The 27,431-nt window shown below is 41.9% G+C and overlaps 1 protein-coding gene across 1 annotated transcript; it reads left to right on the plus strand.

Annotated features, from left to right (window-relative positions):
* The first annotated feature begins 1,240 nt into the window (after window positions 1-1,240).
* On the plus strand, window positions 1,241-25,806 carry mag (myelin associated glycoprotein). Its single transcript, XM_050046572.1, has 13 exons — window positions 1,241-1,359; window positions 5,345-5,454; window positions 10,732-10,839; window positions 15,037-15,112; window positions 15,218-15,586; window positions 16,408-16,704; window positions 18,262-18,519; window positions 20,586-20,846; window positions 21,085-21,393; window positions 23,314-23,413; window positions 24,044-24,140; window positions 24,412-24,465; window positions 24,768-25,806. The coding sequence occupies exons 4-13, from the start codon at window positions 15,067-15,069 to the stop codon at window positions 24,924-24,926; spliced, it is 1,950 nt and encodes a 649-aa protein (XP_049902529.1). The 5' UTR covers window positions 1,241-1,359; window positions 5,345-5,454; window positions 10,732-10,839; window positions 15,037-15,066; the 3' UTR covers window positions 24,927-25,806.
* The last annotated feature ends 1,625 nt before the right edge of the window (window positions 25,807-27,431 follow it).

Genomic DNA, 27,431 nt, shown 5'->3' on the forward strand with positions numbered 1-27,431 from the left:
CACTAACTCTGCATTCATGTCACATCAGAGTTACTTTAATTCCTAGTTTCTACTTGCACTGTTCACTTCAACATCTAGATGTAACTACAACGGGGAAGCTTTCACTCTTCCTGAAACCTCTGATATTACCAATATTACATGTGCCGCACATCGGCTAAAAGTCTGTCAGTCAATGCAGTTAAACTCATAATCAATGGATGTAGTGTTACATAGTGAGTTTATAGTATTTCTAATCCTCGTACAACTCTGCAACCATATCGAGACAAACATGGCAATGTTTCTCTTCTCTACCATCCATTCCATGTGACACATGAGAGCAGGTGATGATCTTTTAGTAGGTGGTGTTTTTCAGTCTGTTATGTAATCGCAGTAATAGTAATGCTGTATTGGCTGTGAACTCTGCGGCTTGATGTTGGAGTTTAGCCCATTTATTACCAGCTATACTTTACTGTGTATTCCTGTGAGAATCTGTGAAGTAGGGCCATCATGTTAGTTTTTCTCGTCAATCTTTAATTATTGCTATGTAATGTAGTCCAGATTTTAAAAATCAGTTAAAATCATTATTTGACTTTGACAACACTGAAAGGGAGTCAAGATTCTGCTAGTTGGCTTCGGAAGTGAAATGGTTGGAAAGTGGTGGCTCCTTGAGAGGTGGGAAAACACATCTTAAAACATTAACCGCTATGTCATGCTGAGAGGCAGATTGGGGGTCACTGAGGTAAAACATGCTAAAACACTGCTCAGGGTCTTTAGTTTGTCAAGCCTCTGAGGCGTTAACTTTGGCTTTTAGATTCAAAACAGTGGCAGATTTGACCAAGTGGCTTCCTTACTGCTTTCCCTCATATTTGTCCCCATCATCTGCATCGCCCCCTCCCAGCCTCACTTCCTGTCTTTTGTTACAATGGCCTAAAAAAAAAGTGGATGTGCTCTCCAGCAGTCCAAAATGATCAAATATGCTCAGTTCCATCCAGCGTACAGCAACTGGCCGTGTTGGATAGAAAGGGCTTGGAGCTCAAAGCCTCACCCATATTTGTTGGGGCGAGGTTTGAACAGTGTGGCCCTTTGTGGCCCTGTGTGTATTTATGAATGGCTGAGCCTCGGGCGAAGCCTCAGAACAATGCTGCTACACTGAGGGACTGATTTTCATACGGGAGGGGTGATGGTGATGGTGATGATGGTGGCGGCAGTGATGATGGTGGTGGTGTTGGGGCGGGCAGTTTATTCTCCACCGTTGGGGCTTGGTACAGAGAGTGGCGAGAGGTCTTGCTGGCAACGGGCTGGTGTGACGCTTTGCATGTGAGTTTAGAGGGAAGGCTGGTCACACGGGAGCTACTGAACGCTTGGAGGTCACCTACACAGGTGAGCAGCTGCAGGGTATTCTGATTTGGTATTTTTTATGACCTTGGGAGCTTTTGGAATTGGAGATTTTTTTCAGTAAGAAAGGACAGGGGTGCAAATTTGTGCAGATAAAGGAAGGAAGGACTCTAATGGGAGACAAATGCTGATCATCAATAACTTCTGATCATGTCCTGCGCTTTCTCTACACAAGTGAGCAGCAGCAGTGGGGTGTTTATGATGCTCTGGTATGAATTCATATCCTCGAGGGTCTATCTTTATTTCTCTCTTCCTAACTATCATTCTGTTATTTTTGTTCCTTAAGGTCAAACACCTACAGTCAGGGTGAGTGTGTGCTTGTTTGCATGAGCATTCATGGAAGAGCAAGTGAAAGAGTTGGATGAGTCACAACTTAGACGGAGTTAGGTAATGAATAAGTGTGTGTGTGTGTGTGTGTGTGTGCCTTAATGAATGCGTGCTTGAGTGAACATTTGTGATGATGTGTAAGTGTGGACACATGAGTGAGTGAGTGAGTGTGTGTGCGTGCGTTCGCTGTTAGCGGGGGCCGATAAAAGCCCAGCCAATCATTACTGGACAGATTTCGCTGCCTGTGCCATTAGCGATGAGCCGTTCCTGTAATTACCAGAGCGTATTACCACATCCAAACAGACATCTGATGCCAGGTAGAAGAGCCTCTGATTACAGAGCTAACCAAAACATTTTTACAAGTGATTTAACAGCAGTGCTCTGCATTATGAAAACGAATGAAAGATTTCTTTTTTTTATGTCTCCGTCAGAAGCCACAGTGTGTCATTGCATCTGCAAATTTATAGAGAAAAAGTCGCAGGCTTGCAGTTTGAAAAAGGGGATCACAAGTGTTTTAGAAAAACCAAAGTAATAGTGGTGGAGCTGTGTCATTTTAATTCATAATTATAGCCCTGTTGGTGAATTTTGAGCTAGATCAAGGGCCAAAAAGCATAATCCCTCCAGCCTAGGCTAAATCACATCATGGTGACAAATTTGAGTTTCAGATTCTGACCTTTAATTATACCCTCCCCTTTAGACTAATCAATGAATCCATGGACATGTGTAGCAAGTTTCTCCATCCAATTAGACTTTCAGCTTTTTATTCATGATACATTGAGTAGCAGTGCAATAATATTCATCATGCATTGTTCCATCAAGAACGACAGAGCCTCCCACCGTTACTGTTTCAGTACAAAAATGTGTCATCCTTCCAAATTTCACCAAAATCAAATGCCAGATTTTGACTCGCTGTCCTGGTTTAGGACAGCAAGTCAAGTGGAGGATTTTAGTGAGCGCTGGGACGGAGCCACGCTTTATTCTTCTGTGTGGCCGAACAGGTGACGGCTCTGTTTGTCGCCCCCTTTTGTTCAGAGCGGAAGGGAGAGCGCTCTAATGAGAGAGGAGGCCTGTGGCTCGCCATCTGCCCACTGGACCGGGGATTGCCAGAGTCACTGGGTTTGCCAGGTAGAAACGGTGGAAATAAGCTATTGGTGCTCCTGGTCTCTTGTTATGTTGGTGATCTGCCAACTGAAGCTCACTCTACTATCATGCTCACATCATGTACTCTTGGTGAAACACTTCTAAAATTGGATCTATCGCTTAAGGTTTTATTTTGAAATGGAAAAAAATGCATAATGATTTGTAGTTCAAACCAAACTGGAGTAATGTAAAATAGAAAATACACAAAAAATGTGTAGCAGGGAGTGAGACACACCCACAGACCCATGCAAATACCAACAAGAAACACTCTTGACATCCTGAAGTCACATTTGGAGTTTCACTGTCTCATAAAAAACAACACTTCCAAACACTTCCTTGAACAACTCAGCTGTCACAGCAGCAGATACAACAACAGATATGCGTACTAAAGATAAAAAGTGTTAAACACTAAAATGCCACATACATTATGGGAATGAAAAATAAATATAGAGGTGCTTTACACACTTTATACTTTTAAAAAGTATCTACTGTAAGAGGCAAACAACAATATTTTTTTCTATCTCTACCTCAAAGTCCGATCTGAATCTTTTATTTATGCCAGCACACTGTGCAGTACCTTGGACAGACTGTGTGACTGGATATTGGCATGTCTCCGTGTTTATGTTTGTGTCTTGTGTGCATGTGTGTGTGTGTGTGTGTGTGTGTGTGTGTTGAGCTGTGCTCATCACAGCTCAGCGCGGCATGTGTGGGAGGGGGTGCAGTCATGTTTTAAGACCATCTGCTCCTCTGGGTATTTTAGTGGGGGCCTTAGCTTGTGGTGGACAAACCCGCGTCACAGGCAAACGGCAAAGCGCAAGCTGTGAGCGGGCCTGTTCCGGAAAAAAAATTCCTCCAGTTTGTGCCTCGCACAATGGGCAGTGTTCTGCATACAAGGTTCCCATTCTTTTTTCCCCCCTCTGTCCAAGAGCCACGGCGAAGCTCTTGTACATGGGCTGCAGGCGATATTCACAATGAAAATGTTCTTCTTGGCACAGTCGACTGCTTGTGTGAGCCTTTTGGTTTGTGTGAGCAATTTCAATATTGTAAAATGACTCATAAAAGGTGTCGTGGCCTGATTTAGCAGAGCTGATTGTTCAGATAGCAACTGTATCCCTGAAGCGTGATGTGGAATAAGTGATTATGTTGAGGTTTGATTACCTGAGATATTAGAGGGAGGTTATTAGGAGGTTCTGCACAAAGCAGAAAAAAGACAGATGTATTGTTGGATTACATGTCCTCAAGTCTAACCTGAGCTTTGTCTTATACTTTTTCATGTTTCTTTCTTGCCATTTAGCTTGGCCTTTTTGCTTCCTTTTTTGGAAGAGAAACAAACATGACATGATTGTGTTCAACTGGACGCTCACGCAGTCTGCTCTCGCACATTTAATGTATACATACTGTCTATACAGTGACTATAGTCCCAGCAGGACAATGGAGCAATCTGACCATACACACAGCACATAGGGGACGCAGAGGAAGGTCACATATCTGCACACCCCACACTGAGGAGCCTGTTGGCTTGCCTTATGCTGCATGTGTGTGTAGGGGGGTATGGCATGCCGCGTATTCGTTTGTACGTGGCTCCAGAGCGTCAATGCAGCATTCTCCTCTTCAGCTCTTCTCCAGACTGTTTACGGAGGGATTCCCTTGAGGTTATCCGCAGGCTCGCTCGATGCCATCACTTGGCCGGTGGCCTAAAGGCTTTTGGACACAGTGACTCATCCGACATGTAACAATGAGAGTGGGAAAAAAAAGAGCCTCTTGGAAAGACAAGATGCCTTTGTTGCTCTTATATGTAAACTACGTAGACTTCTGAGTGGATCCATGCTTGTGCTCCCCGCCCACAGACATTCTTCAGCAGGGAAAATATTTGATCTGCATACGACTGTAAAGATCAATGATCGTGCCCTGAGGCCTATTTTTTCACTTCTGAAATTCAAATTCATTCAAACATGGCTTCAGGTTCAAACCCTTTCCTGAGTTTAACCACGTGATTTTGGCTCGTTTGGGTGCTGATTTCAAACAAATGAACCTTTCTAAGATCAAAATCTGTATCAAACTAATGTAAATCTGTAATTTACATAAGCATATTCATCTCACAAGTTCCATGTTCCTCCTACTCTCCGTATGTTGCTCTAACGCAGCCTTACTCAAAATGATATTGAGTCATCGTTCCTTCGGCGTGCAGCATTTGCCCTTGCGTCTCTGGCACCGTGAGCATGAAAGAGTTCAACTAATGTCAACATGCTTTGCTTTGACCTCAGACAGATGTATGATCAAGGCCCAGATTTCAAGGCATTAAGACGCACGGGACAGATCAGGGACATGGTGGAACCAAGGAAAGGAATGCTGAGTGGGCCAAAGAACAGCTCCAGAAATGCCTGAACGCATATTCAGAGCTGCCCACGACACATGTAAACCAGAGCTCACACAGACTCCCTCTCTTCCCCTTGTCTCCCTCTAACATCTCCCTTTATCTCCCTTTTTCTATCCTTTCCCACAGAATCGGACATCTAGGATTCAGAGCAAGAAGACCGACTCAGGGAGAACAAACGCAACAGGAAGAAGAAGAAGTCAGGACTGTGAGGGAGCAGGAGCCTGGTGCTGAGGCTGGTATGAGGCAAGTGTTGTGTGTGCGTGTCTCGTGTGTCTGTGTCTAAGTGTGCACACGTATGCTGTGTGAGCTGTGCCAGCCGTTTGTCTGCCCCATCAATGGGGCCGTTGTTGTTGGGGCTGGTGGTGGTGTCAGTGGCTCTGCCTGGCCGCTCGGCTCCATTCTCTCCTACCGTTGCTGATGCACGGCCTCCCTGCTCGGACTCACTCGCCCGGCGCTCGGCCTTTTGTTGCAGTGCAGATGGTGGAGCTTGACGCAACACTGGAGAAAAGTTAGGACTGTCACAGCCAACAGTTGTGTCATTATAGGCCAAGACGTCTCGAAATGTGGCCTCTGTCAATATAATTCAATGTTTACTTTCAACGCAGCTGAAATCGATGTTTTTGAAACAATATATCAAATGAGAAAAGGGTCATTTGTATCGTAGATGATCCTACAGAGAATTATCACCTAAATCTACAGCTCCCCCCTGCTTCGAGGAGATATATTGCGAGTTTTAACTCATAGTGTATCTGTTACTGTTTTGATTCACTCTTACAGCTCTCATGGCATTGTTTTCAGCCACAGCAAACAGCAAAAAAGCTCTAAAAACCTCACTGTAGCATCACCAAACAGCAGACAGACACAGTTAGAGATTAGCTGGTGAACTTGGTGGAGCATTTAGCAACTACAAAGACGGATATTCCCTTCAGGATGTGGCAGAGACCTGGAGTGCACCAGAATGACGCTCTGCAACTTTTAAGGCAATAAAATATTTGCAGTTTAAATTCATACGCATTTTATAAGCATTTGATCCTGTCATCATGCAAGAGAGACAATTGTCAAAGTTGTCATATGAACATTTAAGGTGTGTTGATTGATTCATGATGTCACCTCATGCATTGAGTGACATGCAAGAAAACATTCCACCTTAAAAGTTGCCAGTTGCTGTGGGCAGTAGCCTTGGAGCAGCACTGTGAATTAAAGTATTTTTTTCCCAGTCTTAAGCTAGCTAACTGTTAACTAGCAAAGATGGAAAGGCAGCCATTTTATAGTTGTGGTTGACTAATGTATGTAAACTTGCCACCAGTTACATAACCTTCGAAATGAGCCACAACTTAACCATGTGCATCATAAGTGTGTTGCGGTACTTAAACAAATAGCATTACACCCCTCGCTAATAGAAAATGAATGCTGGATTTGCATCAGGTCGCCAGAAACACACCTTCTAATGAATTAAATGATGGTGTTGCTCTGTAGCTGCTTGATGATGATTCACCATATCGACTTAAAAAGGTTCCGCCTCCTCAAGTGACAAGAAAAAACCCCATTGTTATTGCAGGTTTATAGAGCAGCAGCAAATTGGTGAATAGAGAGCAGCTGTAAGTGTTCCGAAATCTATGAATTTGTGACCGTTTGGTGCACGATGAGCAGCGTGACAAATCCGTGGTCTCTTGCAATGTCAAAAACAACAGCATTTCTTCACTTCCCTCCACCAACAAGGCTAATATTGGTGGTGGGTTCTCCGGGGGATGTTGGGACGTGTTAACCACGAAGCTTTAATACACAATCCACTCTTAGGCCTGCCATCTGCACGCGCCGGCTGCTGCGGCATGAGGCTAAATCCTCTGCTTCTACTTCTGCATGTATTAATTCTACACCAACTGCACAAGTAACAGTCATCGTGACAGTAATATATATTTTTAATTACATAGCACTGAAACAGTCACAGGCTTCTTTAAGTACATCGAAAATAAAAGATAACGCTGCAGTTAGCATGTTGAAAATATGAAGACTTTAAAATAATACATGAAGCAGTGACATCACATAACGCTGAGTGTAAACAGATGGATTACAATATTTGCTGGTGCTGCTCTATTATTACCTTCTTTCAGCCTGCACATGTTTAATACACATCACAGCAAATGTCATCGTGAACATCTTAACATTAAATGATGATGATTAAATTAACAGTCTCAAATATTACTGTGTCAGCAGTCAATGCTAAGTGAATGACTAAAAATAAGGAGGAAACATCAGTTGGGGAAGTGGTGATGTATCATTAATCATCATTAGTGATTAATCAGAGGGAGCAAAGCAGTTTGATTTGACTGTAGAGGTACAGATTGTTCTTGTCTCATTATTATTGTTATATTTTTATCATTGAAACGATCGGCTGGAATGTATTTGTGTCTCGTCACTGAATAGGAGTTTATAGTGCAACATGGTGTAAAAATGATTTTATTCTCATTCCGTTTTGAAGCAGGAAGCAGCGCTTTATGTTTTCTCTTTCTTAGTTCACCTTTTTGACAGAAGTAAGAAGGCTATGACAGCCACTAAACTCGACCTGTTCCTCTGAAGCAGCAGCAGCACAGTGCCGGCATGCTGTATATGTAAAATCAAAGTTGCACTACCCATTACAGCTAACTATGGAAGTTGTGTATTTATTTTAAAATCCTTGTAATGCGCAGTACTTTTATGTAATTCAGGGGGAATATTTTTCTTGGTTTACATGCAAATGTTAAGGGTTTTTTTTAGTTTAAATGACTAAAATAATTCAAAGACCAAACTAATTTTAAGACCCAAGACATCAAGAGCTTCCTCCAACCACAGTGGCTGGACAAATCCCACATTTACACTTCACTCACTCTTACACCTGTTGCATGTGCCTCTGAGACAGACAGTGATATAGCCTTACAGCGCCTCAACATAAATTACAACAGACACTTCTGATGAAGTAATTTGACTGAGCAAGAGGCATTACAGGAGTGCTGATACAGAGTATAACAGCTGGGACTTTTAACTATGCATGTATCACTGTGAATTACATTTACCATTAATAGTACGAGATCACTCGTACGTTTGCCACCAAAGCGACTGTCAACAGATTCTGGATGCACAATAAATGGAAACATACAGATAAATGTACATGATACAAAGACGCCAGCCTGCAGTGACATGCACACCTACGCAAAGGAAAGTTTATGTGTTGCTTGGCATCAGTCCAGTCCCAGTCCAAGTGTGGAACTATTTTGGTCAGCGGAGCCAAATAAATGATCAAATTAACACTCGCTCTTACCGTTAGAGGTCCAGTGTGTAGGATTTAGGGGGATATATTGGCAGAAATGGAAGATGATATAATAAGCATGTTTTATTTTGTGTGTAATCACCTGAAAAAAACAATCCTTGTGTATTTGTCACCTTAGAGTGAGCTGTTTCTATCTACACAGGGGGCGGGTCCTTGTCCTCCTTATGGAGATCGCCATGTTGCACCACCATGTTCTTACAATCCCAAGGTCCAAAAAAAAAAATCCAAAGGTTCAACTTAAAAAAAAAATTAAGGTAACAATTGGCATGCCTCTTTTTAAGTAGTTCCAACTCTGGCATTATTGAGTCAGTCCTATTTATCTTTTGTAATCTGACAAACTCAATTAGTTTAGTACAACACACCAGATTTGCTTTGACCTTGAAAGGTTTAATTAAGTTGAACTTAAACTTAAACTTAATATTTATTTGTTTTGATATTTAGTGGTCAAATTATTTTATTTGAGACATTCTAATTTATTTATTTTAATTCGATCCTACTCAAAAATGTTAAATGTAATTTTTAAATTGTACCAACTTCTTTAAAGATATTTTTTTGGGCGTTTTTTTTTTTTTTTGCCTTTAATTGATAGGACAGTGAAGCGTGAAGAGGGGAGAGAGAGAGGAAATGACATGCAGCAAAGGGCCACAGGCTGGAGTCGAACCCGGGCCACTGCAACAATGGCCTTGTACATGGGGCACCTGCTCTATCCACCAAGCCACCGACGCCCCAAATTGGACCAACTTCTTAAAATTAGTTGTCAACCGACTTAAACACTTTAAAGTAAAAAACATATTTTTTTACACTGAAAAACTAACACTGTATTTTAAGTGTTATCAACTTACTCCATTAAACATTTTTTCGAGTGTACAGTAGCTCTGAGTGGACAAACCAAACACTGGCCACTAGCCATCATAGTTAGAATCCCATCTGCAACAACCCTGATTTGTAATGTGAAACTGTTTTCTTCAGTGTTTTCACTGGCTCACATCACCGGGTCAGTTTGTTTCAGAGAGGAGGAGATAATCCAGCTCCTTGTAAAAACCTCCTGAACAATGAATAATGAAGGAATTCTTACCAGGAGAAGTTTCAGCTGGTTGCAATCTGCAATCCTCCTGGCTAGATGCCACTATATCCCTCCTAATTTTACACACTGGACTTTTAACTAATAAATAGTGCTTGCAAAACTGCTGTATAAAAGCAATATCAAGGTTGAACTGTTTGACTGAATATCAGCACGGATGTGATTCAGTACACTCGTAATCTTGCTTAAATTGCTTTTTAAAATTTACATAGAGACATTTAAGTGTTGTTAAATCCCTGTCCGTTATTGATATTTATGGTTACTGTTTTACGGCTGTTGAAACTCAGGTTGATATACTAGCTTGATTGGTAACGGCTCAGAGTCCAAATCTGCTTTATTCTCCAGGTACATGTCCAGATATAAGGAAATTCACTCCAGATTTAAGTTTCTCTTAAAATACTTAAACACAGCTCCAAGAGCAATGAACAGGAGGATAGAAAACGACATAAAGCTAAAAACATGGACAAAGATGGGTAAAGAATAAACAGAGCTATTAAAATGAAGGGAAAAATAGATGTATATATGTATATAAAAATGTCCTACAACATACAGTGTCTATATGTGCCTCTATGTGGATCTAAAACTGAGAGTTTACATTCCAGACTTTAAACAGAGAGACACGACAAGAGAAAACCAACAGAAGAATCCCATCACAAAAAGACATTTAAAGATATCTCATGAGTAAAACCACCCATGGTGTGATTTTGGAATAAAATGCAGCTGTGATACTAAATGATTTATGTGCGTCTCTGGTGCTAGTTTTTAAATAAATGCAGTGGTATTTGTTTTGTCATCACTGAATATCGTTATCTGTCCCTTCTTCCCCTGATTTATTCCTAGCACAGCACAGATAGTGTCAGTAATGTGCTGATGACATGATGTGTGGTGGCTGGGGTTTGGTGTTGTGTCAGAGCTCAGCCAACAGTGAGTGTCATTCATTGGACGGGCTTACGTACGGCGGCCGTAATGAGTGACTCCACTGAGGGGGAGCAAACAGGTGCTGGCTGACGCTGAGTTTGTGTCACTTACTACGGCCCCGTGAGAGCGAGGGGGCTGGGAGTGATGTCATCGTCTGATGATGCTGATGTCACTAGTTTGAGTTTGTTTGTTTTTTCTCTCTCTCTACAGAGAAGAAGGCTGTCGAGGTGTCTGGGTGTGAGCGAACACCCTCTAGTGGAGCTGCTGACGAGCTGTGTTGCAGAGCTTCTGTCTCTTTCTAACCATCAGCGTTTCAAGGTGAAAGCACAGACACAAGGCACAGCACAATTTCTTTTTTATAAGAACTTTTAATTTTAGTTTCTTTTCAAAGTTCACACAGCAATCCTATATGTAGACCAGACCATGAATAACTATTTTTATTGCTTTGACACAAAACATGCTCAGTTAACAGTTTTCAAAATGAGATTGAGAATGAAGTCAGTCTATTCAAATTATATTTTCAACTATAGCTCAAAATAATATTTAAACTGCTAGAGCAAGGGTCAGCAGTGTTTACTACCAGAAGAGCCATTTGTGGCCCAGAAAGATAATCTGTCTGGAGCCGCAAAATATCTTTTATCATTATTTACAGAATAAGAAACTGATAAAATGATATTCTGGTTTTCACCCACTGTTCAGTAGCACATTATGGACCACGTTATGGACTAGATAACTGGCTGAAGTGACAGAAATACTGCATGTTTCAGTGCCAAATAAACAAAACACCATCAGAAATGTGCCCTTGCTGTAGGTGGTGAGGAAACTGAAATTCCTTTAACATCAGATGCTCTTCACTGAGATGAATTGGATATAATAGTTACTATTCACAGCTTAAATTAGCTATTTGTTTTCAATGTATTGCAGTATCTATGAGTAGCTACTCAAATTCTTAATCTGATATGTTCTCATGTTCAGTAGAGGAATACTATTTGTGTTATAATAGATATGTAATTCTAGAGGGAAGGTTTTCACCATGAGCCCCCTCGAGTTTCTTAGCTCTCCTGCACAATCCCTGCCAAGTTTATTTTTATACATGTGTTTTTATCACATATTGTTTGCTAATAATATTCAACTTTAAACACAGGCGTATTTCCAGGTGGCAGTCGGGCCCCTCCCCGGTGCAACCGCACTGTCTGGACTGTCTATATTTACGCCCCTGGTCCCGTGTGTAAGATTTAGGGAGATTTAGTGGCATTTATTGGTGAGGACTGCAGACTGCAACTAGCTAAAACTTCTCCCCGATAGAATTCCTTCAGTGAGTTTCACGAGCTGAATCACTGCAGAGGTCACTTCCTCTCCCAAACAAACAGAACCAGTGATAAACACAATTAAAAAAAAAAAGGTAAAAACACTGAATAGAGTAGTTTCACGGTGCAAATCAGTATTTTTCTGGCACTGCTTGTCGTGGAGGTGCGACTAACTACTGTGGCCGACACAAAAACGTGAAAATGTGAATTGCCCTATTCAGAGCCATTGTTTGATTTGTCCATTCTGGGCTACTGTAGAAACATGGCGGTGTAACATGGGGATCTCCATAGGTGGGGACCCGCTCCCTGTGTAGATAAAAATGGCTCAATTAGGGTTGGGCGATATAACGACTATGTACGAGATATTTTCAAGCTAGATATAAATTTAGACATCACTGTTTATATGGATATAGGCTCAACTTAATGCATTCCAGTGTGCATCTCTTCTCTCTCACACTCTCCGCACAGCTCCGCCCCACTCACTCACTCACAAGTTCTCCAGCAACACTCAGAGAGACACAGTGAGACAGTGGTCTATATGTTGCACAAGCTACACTAAATCAGTCTGTGAGATGAATGAAATTACAGCAGCACATGTGCAATTCATCGCTGCGCTGCTAGTTTGTGTGTGAGGTGGATCATAGCGCGTTGCCGTTCTTCTTGGTAGTTGTAGTCTGTTTTGTGACATGGAGACAACGCCTGGATGCAGGTGACAGATGTGTTTAAAAAATGCAGCCACAACACACACGTTTCTATACAAGACGTATTTAACGAGGACAAAGTATCTCTCGCTCCTTCCTTCCCTCTGCCTTTCTGTTGATGCTCTGTGCATTAAAAGGATTAATAGCCTAAATAAATAAAAAAGATTTAAATCATTTTACAGCTTTAGATTCATTTGAAAGGCCATAGAAAATGACTTGTTAAAGTTCCCCTGCAAAGATTTTTAACTGTTTCAAACTACATTGTATTTAGGCTGCCTTGAAACTTTTATACTTGCATGTTATGCAAAAAAAAGTTAACATATAGCCCTGCTATTTATTTTATATAATTTTTCACGTACATGTTGTGCAGCTGTATATTTACGAAACGGGGGAATAATCCCCGTCTTTGCATTTTATTTTGATCACAGTCTGTTTTTTATAAAAGTGCTTGAGACATTTTAAATGTGGCTTTGACTTGCAACTGAACATGTAGCCCATTTTGTAGAAAGTACGGAGCGACATATTGCTTATCCCCTATAAATACATAGATATGAATTTTTGTCTATATTGCCCAGTCCTAGGCTCACTCTAAGGTCACAAAAACACAATGATTCTTATTTTCAGGTGATTATACACAAAGGAAAACACACTTATTGTAATTCATTTATTGGACTCAAACACCTCCGTGATGATATTGGACTCTAAAACTCCTCCTTGGACTGGTTCACTTCTTACCTCTCTGGGAGGACACAGTTCGTCAGCTTGGGAGCTGCAAGATCCCAAACCCTCCCCGTTTCGTGCGGTGTCCCTCAAGGATCTGTCTTTGGCCCACCTTTATTCATTATATAAATGCTTTCCCTTGGCCGTGTCATCAGACAGTGCGGGATTTCTTTCCACTCCTACGCCGATGACACTCAGCTGTATCTCAAGACTGACCCAACCCCTTCAACTGCTCTACCATCTTCATCTTCACCTCTGTCTCTAATTGGAATTCCTGGCAAAAGTCTGCAAAAATTACAACTTATTCAGGACAGTGCTGCTAGGATCCTGATGAAAGTCAGAAAACACGAGCAGATCAAACCCGTACTCCGTGGCTCCCCATCTCCGCCAGAGTCAACTACAAACTTGCTCTCATCACCCATCAGTGTATCCATGGAAATGCCCTGGATTATCTCAATGAATTACTCACCCAGCAAGCTTCAACCCGTAATCTACGCTCCCAAAACCAATACCTTCTCCACCTCCCCGGAACCGAGCTCCGCACTATGGGGGACCATGCCTTCTGTTCTGCTGCCCCTCGTGGAACTCCCTACCCGGCCACCTCAGAGCCCCACAGACAGTGGATGCCTTTAAGAGAGGCTTAAAGACTTTCCTTTATAAAGAAGCTTTTGACTCAGCCTAGGACTCTTTGGATTTGTTTTTATAATGTTTTAATGATCTACCTTTTTACTGTGTGCTGTAGCACTTTGAGATTGTTCTTACATGAAAAGTGCTTTATAAATTAAATTTATTATTGTTATCATTATATTATTATTCATTTCTGCTAAATTATCCTCCTCCAACAAATAGCTAATTTAAGCTGTGAATAGTAACTATCATCTAATTCTATCTCAGTGAAGAGCATCTGATGTTAAAGGAATTTCAGTTTCCTCACCATCTATAGCAAAGGGACATCTCTGATGGTGTTTTGTTTATTTGGCACTGAAACATGCAGCATTTCTGTCATTTCATCCAGTTATTTAGTCCATAATGTGCTACTGAACAGTGGGTGAAAACCAGACGTATATCATTTTATCAGTTTCTTAATAATGTTAATGATGTAAGACAAAAGGATTTCACAAAACAAACGACTGATATAATGATGTGTGTTGTTTTCCTACCTGTTGTTAAGGGAGAAAATTAGTGCATTGTGATGTTTTTGTAGATAAATATGTCTTTGAATCACGGCTGCGGTGTTATATCAGTTTTGTTTCATCAGGGGCATGAAATGAGCTATTGTGCTCGGATGAATACTGATACAGAGCCATCTGTGATGTTATAAAAATATGAAGTTGGAATTGCTTTTTGGCAATTGTACAAAAATGTTTCATATTGCAGAGGTATATATATCCCCTTTTGTCATGCCAACATCGCCTGACTCCAATCTTGGTGATCAGTGATTCAGTCAAAAGACTAGATGTTCCTCTGTGGGCTGAGCAAATTGTACAACCTTTGGGATTTTTAAACCATTTAAAATGCATAGTCCTGGAGTTAAAGCTGTTTTGTTCTTCTTTGTGGTTTTCAGAGTTCTATTTAAAAAGGTTTTTGGTGTAATTTGGGGTACGATGCCTTAGTCAAAGCCCAGAAACTGTTCAATCTCAGAAACATTTTGAGGAATCGGTGTGATTCTGAGAGGTAAATGTAGTGTCTGACTCACTCAGCAGCACCAATGCTGTAAACAAGATATTTCAGGTTTTTTTCTCTTGGTGATGCGTGTGCTGTAACTGACAGGATGTTATGTGTTGCAGAGGTCTATGGTTCAGCGTTGAGCAGAGACCATGTGGTGTTTGGAGCTGCTCTTACCACTGCTGTTGATCATCAATGGTAATAAATCCCTCTACCTCATTCCTTCTTTGATAGTAGATATATTCTTCCACTGTCACACTATCAGTGCAATAAACTCACACTATGTCTCTGATCTCCTCTCAGATGCCAGTTGCCAGTGGAATGTTTGGGTACCCCGGGACATCTCGGCCATGACAAACTCCTGCGTGGTCATCCCATGCACCTTCATGTATCCGTCCGGCATCAGGCCGTACCGTGGCACTCACGGTATCTGGTACTTCGGCCAGCCGTACCCTCAACTCTTCCCTCCTGTTGTCTTCAAATCACGCACGGATGTCGTACACGAGAGCTACAAGGGCCGCACCAAGCTGCTGGGTGACCTGCATCAAAGGAACTGCACTCTGCTCATCAACAACGTTGGCACAGAGCACTCAGGAAGATACTACTTTCGTGCTGACCTTGGTGGCGCCAACATGTATACGTACCCAGACTTCTCTGAGCTCAAAGTTTTGGGTAAGTCACTGATCAGAGTGGAACACACATTCAATTGTAACGATAAATAGGGCAATATATCAATATTGTTAGTCGTTGTTATGTATTTTTTCATGCATATAAAATTAAAACAGAAATTAATAGAAATTAATATTATATCATTGTTGTGACACTAGATATAGTCTTAGATTTAAAAAAAAAATTGTTTATCTAAAGTGTTGTCTTCTCCTGGTTTTAAAGGCTGCATTACAGTAAAGTGATGTAATTTTGTGAACTTACCAGACTGTTCTAGTTGTTCTTTTATTTTTCTTTATCCACCTATTCTTTATATTCACATTACTGATGATTATTTATCAAAAATCTCACTGTGTAAATAATTTGTGAAAGCACCAATAGTATACCCTTCAATCCAACTGTCAAAATATCAATAATGAGATGTATTATATTTGGTTTTCTCCACATCACGCAGCCCAACCAATAAACCAGACACAAATATGTGAAATCAGTGATAGTAAATGTAATAATTATTTGAGTTATGACTTAAATCACCAGCTGAAAAGGCTGAAAATAGTCTTTCAGAATTTTTTTGAAAACCTTTGCCATTTAATTTGGCTTCTTATTTGGGATAACCTTCCTTTTACAGCTTTTATATGTTTGGTTCTTTGTCATTTTAATCCTTTTTTCCTTTTTAATTTGTGTCATTGTTTTGGAATTTTTAAGGTTACTACAGTATTTTTGCTTAGCCTTGATCTCTTGCATCTCCGCATGAAGACAGAATGCTGCTTTACAAATGAAGTTCCTCTTATTATTGTTAAATCATCCAGCAATTTCCTCTCCACCAGATCAACCCAACATCGACGTCCCAGAGGAGATCGTCAGCGATGAGAGTCTGGAGCTGACGTGCTACGCTCCAGACAACTGCCCCGACATGACTCCAGAGATCCAGTGGATGTACACCGACTACCTGCCTGACCCAGAGTTCAGCTCCGACTATCTGGAGGAGAGCAACACAGCGGTGCTCTCCAGCACCCTCACCTTCACACCCAGACCCATGCACAACGGGCAGCTGCTGGGCTGCAGGGTCTACTTCCCCAACACCACACTGGTCTACGAGAGGCTCATCTCTCTGGACATCAAGTGTAAGTTAGAAAAGCACTTCTCACAATAGGCCAATAAATAGTAATGAAACTTTTCCACTTTTATCCATAGTCTCAAAGGGACTTGTGTCTGACATGCCATACTAGAGTCCCAACAGCAGTAATGAATTTCTATCAAGCAGATTTCTCAGTGGTTGCCCAAGCTGGAACATATTCTCTTTAGTGTTTGCATCATGCATGCACATATTGCTGTCCTACATTTAACTGAGTTATAGAGAGGCAAAGTCCCTCCGCTTCCTGTGTCCCCCATGGAGTGGTATTTTGGAGAGAATATGTACGGTAGTCAGCCGTGGAAGACAACATTTTTTTTAGCCCATTTGAATTGTGCCATGAACTACAGGATGTTTGTCAGTTTGAAGAAGTATTTTAATGCTGAAAAGACAGTCTTCTCGTAAAATTTGACTATTCAGGAGAAGGACACAATACTTTTGACATTGTAGCTACTTGACCAGAGAAAACAGAGGAAAAGGGCTGTGGCATTTGCTTTAGATCAAGAGGTAGAACACCTGAAACCACCAGAATGCACTGCTCCACACTGGACCAATAAATGCTCCCGCTGGTGGGCGACATAATGAGAGCTTCTCCGTTTTTCCGTAGGAAACAATATGGTGGCCATCTGGTAATAAACAATCTCATTTTGCAGTTAAACAATAAGTTAAAATATGTTTCTTAAAAGGTTTAAGGCGATTTATAGGCAATACAGTGACAGAAGGTTGGTTCATATTCGATCAGCGCTGCTTAGTTTTACCGTTTGATCTGAGAAAAAGAGGGAGAGGAGTGGCCCTCTTTTCGTGTCTGTAGTGGCGGGCATATGAAAATGTGGAAATACGTATCTGTAGTTTGAGCAACAAACCCAGAGCCAGCAAAAATTTACTGGGTGACGTGCTTTGTGTTTGAGCTAGGAATGAGCAGGGAGCTCTGCTGGCTGGTTAAATGGAGGGTAGTTTACCACAGATCATTTACACACATTACCCATATTGTTATGATACAGAGCCGGTTGAAAAGTATCGTGTTTAAAGATAATTTTGCAAGTTCAGAAAGACGCAGTTTGTTGTAGTGTCATTTAGCACAAACGTAATGTTATCTGACCTGATGTGTTGTGTTCATTGACTCCCGGTCTTTTTATCAGCCAGGAAACAAAAGAAGGAGTGAGACTTTTTGCCCGCGTGACTACGTCCCAGTTTGAAACCCACAGGCATCATAGTTTCAGCGAGAGAGGAAGTAATGATGTCACATTCGCGACTTGTGTAGTCTTTCTTTTAAGACTTTACAGGTTTATGAAAAACTATGACTTCCTTGACTTGATAAATGATCTTTCACAATCACAATTCAAACAGAACAGGAGACATTCAATTCCAAACATATATTTGGAAATAAGGTCTCATGGTGGTCCACCTGAAGGGGGAGGGACCTTGCCTCTCTACATGTTGCTAAATGTGATTCAGATCAATCCATATTTTTTCAAGAGGCAGCCATCCAGTGTTGTCCAGACACCTGAGCTGTGGGACATTAAATTCTCTGCCTTACTTTCTCTCCCAGACGCTCCACGCTCTGTGTGGGTGAACGTGTCCTCTGAGGTGATGGAGGGCAGCTCTGTGACGCTGCACTGCGAGGTGGACAGTAACCCTCCTCCTAGGATTTCCTGGATGTTCGGAGACCAGGAGCTGCTTTGGGACACGGCGTCCAACGTCTCCCTCTCCCTGGACGATATTACGCCAGCGCAGGAGGGAATCTACACCTGCGTCGGGGACAATGGCTACGGCATCATGAACACCTCAATGTACCTGGCCGTCAAGTGTAAGTCTGTGAGGCTGTATACATGCTGTGTTCAGTTAGTATGTAGTAGGGAACTGGGATGCAGCAAGTTGCATTGATTTGCATTTGTGAGTTCAGATGATGACCTAAAATGAGTTTACAATCAGCTTAAATTCTCCCATCAGAAACAGTAAAGGAATAGTCCACTGAAAATGTTTTGAGTATCAAATACTCACCCTCTGTAGGCTATCAATGTGGCTCTTAGAAATTTGCAGCTCACGTATCTATAAAAGACAGCAGCTGTTGTCGGCCTGGATTAAGCTACAACAGATTTCAACAGGGTACAAATAAAAAACATTCATAGATCTGTCTCAGATCATCCCTTTAGATGCTGTTCATACAGATGCTCAGTCTTTTCCAAACTATCCTTTCTTCAAAATGCAATGCAGAGCTTCAGAGCCACAAGGAGGCAAAGGCGGAAAAATAAAGATTGAGTCTACTTTTGTTTTTCCTGTGTGAAGACACTATGTATTCAAAATCTGCTGATCATTGATATGTAGTCTGGAACTGGGACACAGCTCATGAGTGCTTCCACTTAAACAGTGAAAGTGTGAGTAGGTTGGAGAAGTTGTGTGTTTTGAGAGCCAGAAATCTCTGCCCAAGCTAATAATGCACTCATTAAAACATATATTTTATACTCAGACTCCCTTTGTAGGATGCTCAACATTAAAGGGTCATTTTTATTATAACAACGTATCAAATGAACATGTGAAAACAATTATGAGGAGATTGCTCACAGTGATGAAGCAACAGAGGGTTATCACCCAAATCTTTACGGAGCTTTATAGTGAGTTTCAGCACATTGTTTAGCTGTCCGACCTGTAAATTTACTGATTTGTTTCACTCTAACAGCCCTCATGGTGTCCTTTCCTGATGTAGCAGCAGCTGTTTTCAACAAAAAGCTCCAAAAACACACTGCCCACGTCTTGTTCACCATCAGACAGCAAAACCACACACTTAGCAACTAGCTGGTGAGCATAGCACGTAGAAGCTTAAATGGACAGTTCACCCCAAAAATCAAAACTATGTATTTTTTCTCTTACCTGTAGTGCTATTTATCACTCTAGATTATTTTGGTGTGTTGGGGGTATCGGCCGTAGAGATGTCTGCCTTCTCTCCAATATAATTGAAGTAGATGGCATTCGGCTTGTGGTGCTTAAAGAAAAACATTTTGAAAACTGAACCTGGTTACTCAAGATAATTCACAGACCTTGTTGTGAGCAGTTTAATGTGGGAGCTATTTTCTTTCGATGGAACAACACCCACCAACTGTATCACTGCACAGAAGGAAGTGTGCATCTACTGCTTGCCCACCTAGCACTACAGAGCTAGCTGACGTTACAGCTCAGCCGAGGAGGACGCCGTTAATGTTTGCAATCTGTGCTGTCACGAGCACAAGCGTCTCATCCATGAATAGATGCACGCCTCCTTCAATGTGGTGATATGGCTGAGGGGTGTAGTTTGGTAGAAAGAAAATAGTTCCTACATGAAACTGCTCACAACAAAGTCTGTGGATTATCTTGAGTAACCAGGTTGTGATTTCTGGAAAGAGACATTGCTGTTGAGTTTTTCAGATTTATTTTTTGGCACTGTAGTCACCACAAGCCAAGCACCATCTACTTCCATTATATTGGAGAGAAGGTAGACATCTCTATGGCCGATATCGCCAACACTGGGCAACTCACACCAAAACAATCTAGACTGATAAACAGCACAACAGGTAAGAGGAAAAATCTGTATTTTAGATTTTGAGGTGAACTGTCCCTTTAAGTGATAGATATTTCCCTCAGGAGCTGTTAGAGGTTGGTTGCTCTGTAACTGCTGTGATGTGTGAATCAGCTGTTGAGTGATAACATGTCAGTGTTGTGCTCGCAGTTTGTTTTTGCTGCCCTCAAGTGGCCAAAGAAAAAATCAGTTATTGCCAGTTTAACAACACTTTGGGTCCTTCGTGTTAAAGGAGGATACACTGTATATTCTAGAACTTTGTAAATGATAAACAGACATTTTTCTCAAACAAACAAAATTAATCTCACTATATTTTTTTGCAGACCCTCCCCGAGAGCCCCTGGTAAACGACTCTATGACGGTACTAGAGGGAACAACGTTGTCTCTGCACTGTAGCACCCAGGGCAGCCCAGCCCCAACCCTCACCTGGCTGAAGGACGGAGAGCTGGTGGGCACCATCACTGCCGATGAGCTGTCAGTGCTGGAGATTGCAGAGATCACACCACAGGGAGACGGACAATACCGCTGCCTGGCCGAGAACGAGCATGGAAGAGCCAGCAGCTCCTTCAACATCACTGTTGAGTGTGAGTGCTTCACTGTCCTGCAATTCACCCAGTGGTATAGTGTAAAAAAGAAGATTGATGATGATCTGCAGGCCAAAAGGATCATAAAAACACTAAAAATATCATACTTTCATTGAGTAAACAAGTTTTTCTTATGTGAGAAACACTTGTCCAGACCAAAATATGATTGTTTCAGATTCATATATTCAAATCCATTGCTGCATTTTAGCTTTTTACTCTCTGCTGCCTCCTTCAATAGATGCCCCGGTCCTTCTGGAGGAGTCAAAGTGCACAGTGGTGAGGGAGGGCGTCCAGTGTGTCTGCATGGCAACAGGAAACCCTGAGCCCACCATCGAGTTCTACCTGCCCGACCTGAACATCACTATCAACGAAACAGACGGCCGGTACAACTTCTACACGCACACAGACGGACACACCTCCACGGGTATGATCAAGCTGCGGGAGAAAGGCGAGCGGGTCGACAACGGCGGCCCTGCCGTCAACGTCCACTGCAGCATCTCCAACATGTATGGAAGAGAGAGCGTACTCCTGGAGCTGCAGCAGGAGAGTGAGTTCAGACTAACTGTACACCAGAACTTTACCTGTAGTGATGCTTGATAAAATCATTTGAGAATTTCCTCCTGCCTCTGCCTTCTCTTTGTCATCTGTCTAATTGCATTCTCTGTGTTCTACTGTCTATCCTTATTTAAACTAATGTGACACTATTGTAAAATTTAAAGGATAAGTCAGGTGATATTCTACATTTTCCTTGGCAACACATCCCATGAAAAGACCACATGATTCTTCATTACCAAGAACATGGACACTTTATTTTGAGCTGATCTTTTATACGCTGTCCTGCTGCCGTAAGTTAATCAATTGTGTATTGATCCACAGCAGTAAATAGTCCCCAACAAATGCAGTTTCCTCCTGTTTGAGTAGCGTTTGCCAAAAACAACAGTGCCCAGAGTGTGCAGCTTAAATGTAACTATATATTTGAAGTTTAATTTTAAAGATATACATCTTAAACAGGAAAGAATGTAGTTGGTTCTACACTATGCAGAGAAAGGCCTTTGTTTGTGGCTGTTATCTGTCGCTGGTGTTTTGTCTGGTTTGACTGATTTGACCTTGACTGAATTAACCTTATTTAGGTTCCCTTTCAGTGTACTCCATAGTATCCTTGTTAGCTGCTTTGTAAGATTATGTGCTGCTTTTCATTTTTACATGACTTTGTTTTGTAAAAGTTTTTGCTCTTGTTGGATTGAGACTGAGACAGACATTTGTTTTTGGTCTCTTCATGGGATTAATGGGGTCATGATAATAAGTAAGTCTATGTTAATGTCAGTCTTATCCTTGAAATTCATCTGACTAAAATGGCAGGAATCTCTGTATTTATCTGCATCTGTCCTTCGACTTTCTCTATAACATCCGATCCACTTCACACTCGGGTGTATTGCTGAGGACCAAGGGAAGTGCAGTGTTGAGTGCAAGCTCTTGAGATCTAAAGGACATATTTATTAGAGGTGTGTTTTTACACACTGTGGAGTGTATTGAGAGGGGACCCCTATTAACTGTTAGACTGCTGAATGGCATGCTGGGTACAGCTTGCTCTCACTACGATACATTCAGGAACAGATGAAGAAAGAGAAACCGGAGATGTTACATTGAAGCAAACTCAAACATTTAAAGCCGCAGTGAGGTAACTTTCAGAATGAACGCCTTTGTTCCCCAGAAGTAGTCGGGCGTGTACTACAGCACTGCTCGGGATGCAACTATGTCATGGCAGGTGTATTGCTCAGGACCCAATGAAGCACACTGTGAAGTAGTTTGGATGAGCGGTTCTCAAGAAAGCTGCAAGCAGCAATACCAGCAGCAGAGTGATCGGCCCTTTCTGAACATGCATGTTTTGTGGACACTGCAGCAGTTTTCATAAAAATATGATGGACAGTATAAATGGTTATTTGTGTTTTTAGAAATTAATATTAGGATACTGCAAACTTCAATTAATAGCCTGGGCTTTTATGTGATTAAATCAATGGTCTTTTGATGTGAGGACCCTTAGGTGCCAAAGGAATATGAATAACTTACAGGGTCATCGAAGAATGGACACATCTGAAGACTTTATATTTAAAAAGACCAGGCATCTAATTGAGACAAGTGTATATTTGTCACACCGGGCTAGTAAAAGGGACTGGCCTTTTAATTGAAGTTTTACAGTAAAACATTCTTCTCCTGCTTATTCCACATTTCTCCTTCCTACTATTGTCTCCTCATTGATTGAGCAATCATGCTGTGATTAAGTGAACAATCCCTTAATTTGAAGTTCTAAAATATTGTCTTCCTCTTTCTTATGCTCTTCTTTTCCCCCATATGGTGTCAACTTGTTGGCTAGGTGCACAAGTTTTCTATGTGTAGTTCAATATTGAACAATAGTTGAATAATCAACTTGAATGCTCTTGTTTTTAATCTTGATCACCTTTGTTTTCAGAAAAGTACATGATGGCAGTCATAGTTGGCACCATCGGGGGCGTGGCGGTTATAGCCTTCATCATTGCAGCAGTGAGATACGTTGGCCACAACAACAAGAAGTGAGTATAAATGACAAACTAATGTAGAGGCCGATGCGAGGCAGAAGTGGTCATTTTCCTCACTAAGCATGTTCTGAAATCCAAGGAAACACTTAAGCCTAGTCATCCATTCTAAAACACATTGTTGCACATTGTAAATGAGTGAATGTGGGATTGATGTGGACGTGAGAATCATTTCTCCAGAGCAATTTAGCACTTTCTTTGCCACGACAAGTACCTGTTGAAATCCTTCCCTTGAACATCCACATTGGCTGCCCTGGAGAGTGGGTTAGCAAGCTGGACTAACCTTATATTTTGCAGGCTCGATTCCCTGCTCTCTCACTGCTTCTGTATCCTTGACCTGCTGTGCTAAATAAAACCCAGGTAGCCCTCTTAACCAAGGTGCTTTATTTTAGCCTCAAGGCATATTTGGACCCCCAAATTTGCAAGCTTTCTCTGACAAATCACCCCTGAAGTGGGTGTGAGCTCAGCGACTAAACCCATAAAATAACCACGTCACTCACACCCACAGTTGGCCTCCAGCTTAACCTTACAGAGCTTGTTGTTTTAAAATGGATGCCCAGGCTTGGCGTGTCGCCCTGCGTTAGTGGCAGTCGAGACCGAGTCTGATTATGTGACTCCGTCCCCCAGAGAGAATGGCAACCCTAGGCAGGACGTGGTCCTGGAGAACCCTGCTTTGTACTACAGCGCAGTCAAGAAGGACAAACAAAATCTGAGGAAGAAAGTGGTGAGACATGCTAATGTTAATGATTATGATTATGATGGAGGATGGGTTGGACGACCATTCTCAGATTGTTTGGGGTTACAGTTTTGTGTAATGAACAAGTTGTGAATTATGAGACCCCATTTTGACCTCTGAAAACGAGGCAACAGGAGGAGTCTCTCCCACCAGAAGTCCAGTAGCTCCAACCATGACCTTTCCAAACACTGTTTTCTCTTGCTTTCATCGCTTCTCTGCGTTTTTCTGTCTGTTTCTCTCTCCCCTAACTCTTGCACAGCTTAAGACAGAGCTGTTGGGCTCAAAGTTTAACTCCATTCTAGAGGAGACTACGGTAAGGTTCCTAAACAAATCCCCATTAAAAGCACAAGCCTCAGTGACAGATGCATCTCCTCGCATATCAGCTTCTGTGTTCTGTACACTGCCGTTTGTTTCCGAATCTGCCTTCTGCATGGCTGCCTCATCGCTAACACAAATTGCCAAACTAACAGGAAACATCTCAGTCTACTTGTCAGTTGTCGACCAGTAACCACTAACACTTTTTCTATATGTGGTCTGTCGCGCTCCTCCATCATCTGAGGTGTCGCCGGCACCTTGCCAGTGGTTTGTGCCGCTCATCGGTCCTTCTGTCTGCAGGGAGAAGACGGGGATTATCAACCTGTGGGCTCTATGGCAGGACTGGAGAGGCAAGAGCTGAATTACGCTGCTCTGGAGTTTATCGGGGCCAGGTCCAGGGAGGGGGCCTCAGGGAGGGGGGATGATGGCAGCAACTACACGGAAATCAAAGCCAAATGAATCGCGATCCTTCCCTGATCCCTCGGCTATGCGAGACGCAGTGGCAGCCCCAACACATCCTCAGCCCCATAAACTGTGTAATAACACCCCTTCCTCTACTGGATTTCACCCTGACTCCTTGTTTCTTCAGATTTGTCACATATAATGTACCACTCGATGCCACTACTCCCCCCTCATGCTGCCCCTCCACAATTGGACGCCCCTTCGCACGCCATCATCTGGGAAACTGGTACTTTTTCGGGTCAGAGCACGACCCACTGGACAATGCAAAAGAAATTATTTAAGTTTCTAGCCTCAGTTGTCGTACATGGGATCTCAAACATGCAGTGTTAACCAGCGACCATGTTTTTGTTGCTTTCTCCATGTTCTTCATTGTGATTGTCGATGTTATTGTCAACCGACACACACCTGAGCGCTTGCATCCGTCTCACTATTTCGCTCTACATCTGTCTCTTATAACTGTCACTGTGTCTGCTGCCAGTCGAAGCATCAGGGCAAGGAGTAACTGCGCTTTTTGTTCTCTTATATTTATGTGTGTCTGTCAGCAGAGAGCAAACATCTCTTCTCTTTTTCCTTTGGTTAATTACATCCTGAGACGATAACTGGCTGAGGCGAGAAATGAAAACGCATCTTTCTTTCCACCTAATTGTATTTAATGTGTGCTGTGACTCGGTAGCCTCTCATAATAAATGGAAAAAAAAAAAATGTCACCATCACTTTTGATAATAATGGAAGAGGTTTTGTAAATTCAAGTGGTACACTGTCTAGTTCTGAAAAATGTCACAGCTTCTGTCCAGCATTTTCCAGTTAACTGTAGAATGTGAGATTTTTTGGGGGGGGGGGGGGGTTCTTTCACTGTGGCCAACGCAAAATGTCTGTCTCATTTCCTACTTCTTCACCCTAAAGCATGAGTTTGAGCTCCAGCTTGATGTGGAAAATACAACCTTTAAACTTTAAGGTGCTGCATGTAACTCTGGAGAAAGATAGCTGATTGCTGAGTCTCATTCCCAGGTCGTCAAATACCGACGCTTTGGATTGGCAGTTTGAACGAACCACCAACCCAAAGCATCAGTATTTGACGACCTGGGAATGAGACCCAACATCTCTTTCTCCAGAGTTACATTCAGCACTTTTAAAGCACAACATGTTTGAGCGCGAGTGGCCAAAGTGTTATCTCTTTTAGACAATGTGTGTGTGTATGCGTGCGTGTGTTTAAATCGTGCTGAAAGATCATAGGACACTGATCGTTGATCACTGGGGTCTTTGGGAAGTTCAAGCATCACTTCACTCGAGACGGTGATACTTTATTTTCACAGCGTTGTATCAGATGTTTGAATGAGAAAAGGTGATGCTGACTAGCCAGCTGGTTGCGCTATTCAAAGACATTTGATGGACCTGTGATGTAATATCAAAAGGCACTAATAGTCTAACTTGATAATGATGGTGTCAATAATATATATTAATAAGATGTATATTGATAGGGAAAGGGAAGCCAGTATGTACAGTAAATACCCCGCATGAGTGTTTGGCCAGAAGGCACACGTATAAATATTAAATTATGGGTAAAAGCCAGTGTGGGAAGTAAAAACAGTCCTGTCACACATTACTGACTGAACACTGTCTTAATATGAGCTTAGTGGATCAACCTCCAGCTAGTGTGCACTATAGTCAACATCAAATCAGAGGCTTGTTTACATGCAGGGAGTGACCTTCTTATTGCCTGTGATTGCGGTTTAAAGTATAATACCTGCCGTGTTAGCTTTTGTATTAAAGGTACACTATACAGGATTGCCAGTTACTGTTTGCGAAAATGAAAGTAAAGGCCAACTCCAGATTCACTCCTGTTAGGTGTTTAGCCTTGATATGTTTGCCTTCTTTCAGCGCTGTGTCTCCTGGCTGGCTGCTGCTTACAGTCTAGCACCTGGTCGCTACCTTTTTATAAAGCCATGATCTCACCTGAACACTGTGGGGGTTCATGCCCATAAATGTCCAGAACGCAGTAAATGAGAAGAACATAAGAAAATACAGGCAGAGGGCAGAGTCTCTGCAGAAAAACACAGCGCCACACACTTCCAGTGGGTCATAAGTGAGGCTTGAGAGGGATTACTTCTGTAAGGGTCTATGCATCATGTTTTAGGAAAATCCTTTGTAGTATATCTTTAACCATTGGAAATAAAAAACTAAATATCCGTATATTTTTGACCAAATACCTTAATATCGTTATTGCAGTATTGTAGGGTTGATTGTAGGTGCTTCACAAAATATTTACAGGATAAGATTTTTGATAAATACTCATCAGTAATATGGATATAATGGGTGAAATTCCATGGACATGAATAACCTGTTTAATGAGGCTTGTCACGGTTATGATCACATTCGGGATGTAGTGTTTACATGAGCACAGAGAAATCGGGTTATTCATATTACCTGTATACATCCAAGTTTCTTTCAGAGTACTCCAGCGAGCATATTCTGGTGTTCACACGCTCAAACACACAGACAGGA

This window comes from Epinephelus moara, chromosome 6 (assembly GCF_006386435.1).
Source record: "Epinephelus moara isolate mb chromosome 6, YSFRI_EMoa_1.0, whole genome shotgun sequence".
NCBI lineage: Eukaryota > Metazoa > Chordata > Actinopteri > Perciformes > Serranidae > Epinephelus > Epinephelus moara.

Coding starts and splice junctions, on each gene's coding strand:
- mag (XM_050046572.1), top strand. CDS start 15,067: ATGTGGTGTTTGGAGCTGCTCTTACCACTGCTGTTGATCATCAATG. Junction 15,113..15,217: donor ACTGCTGTTGATCATCAATG/GTAATAAATCCC, acceptor ATCTCCTCTCAG/ATGCCAGTTGCCAGTGGAAT. Junction 18,520..20,585: donor AATGTACCTGGCCGTCAAGT/GTAAGTCTGTGA, acceptor ATTTTTTTGCAG/ACCCTCCCCGAGAGCCCCTG.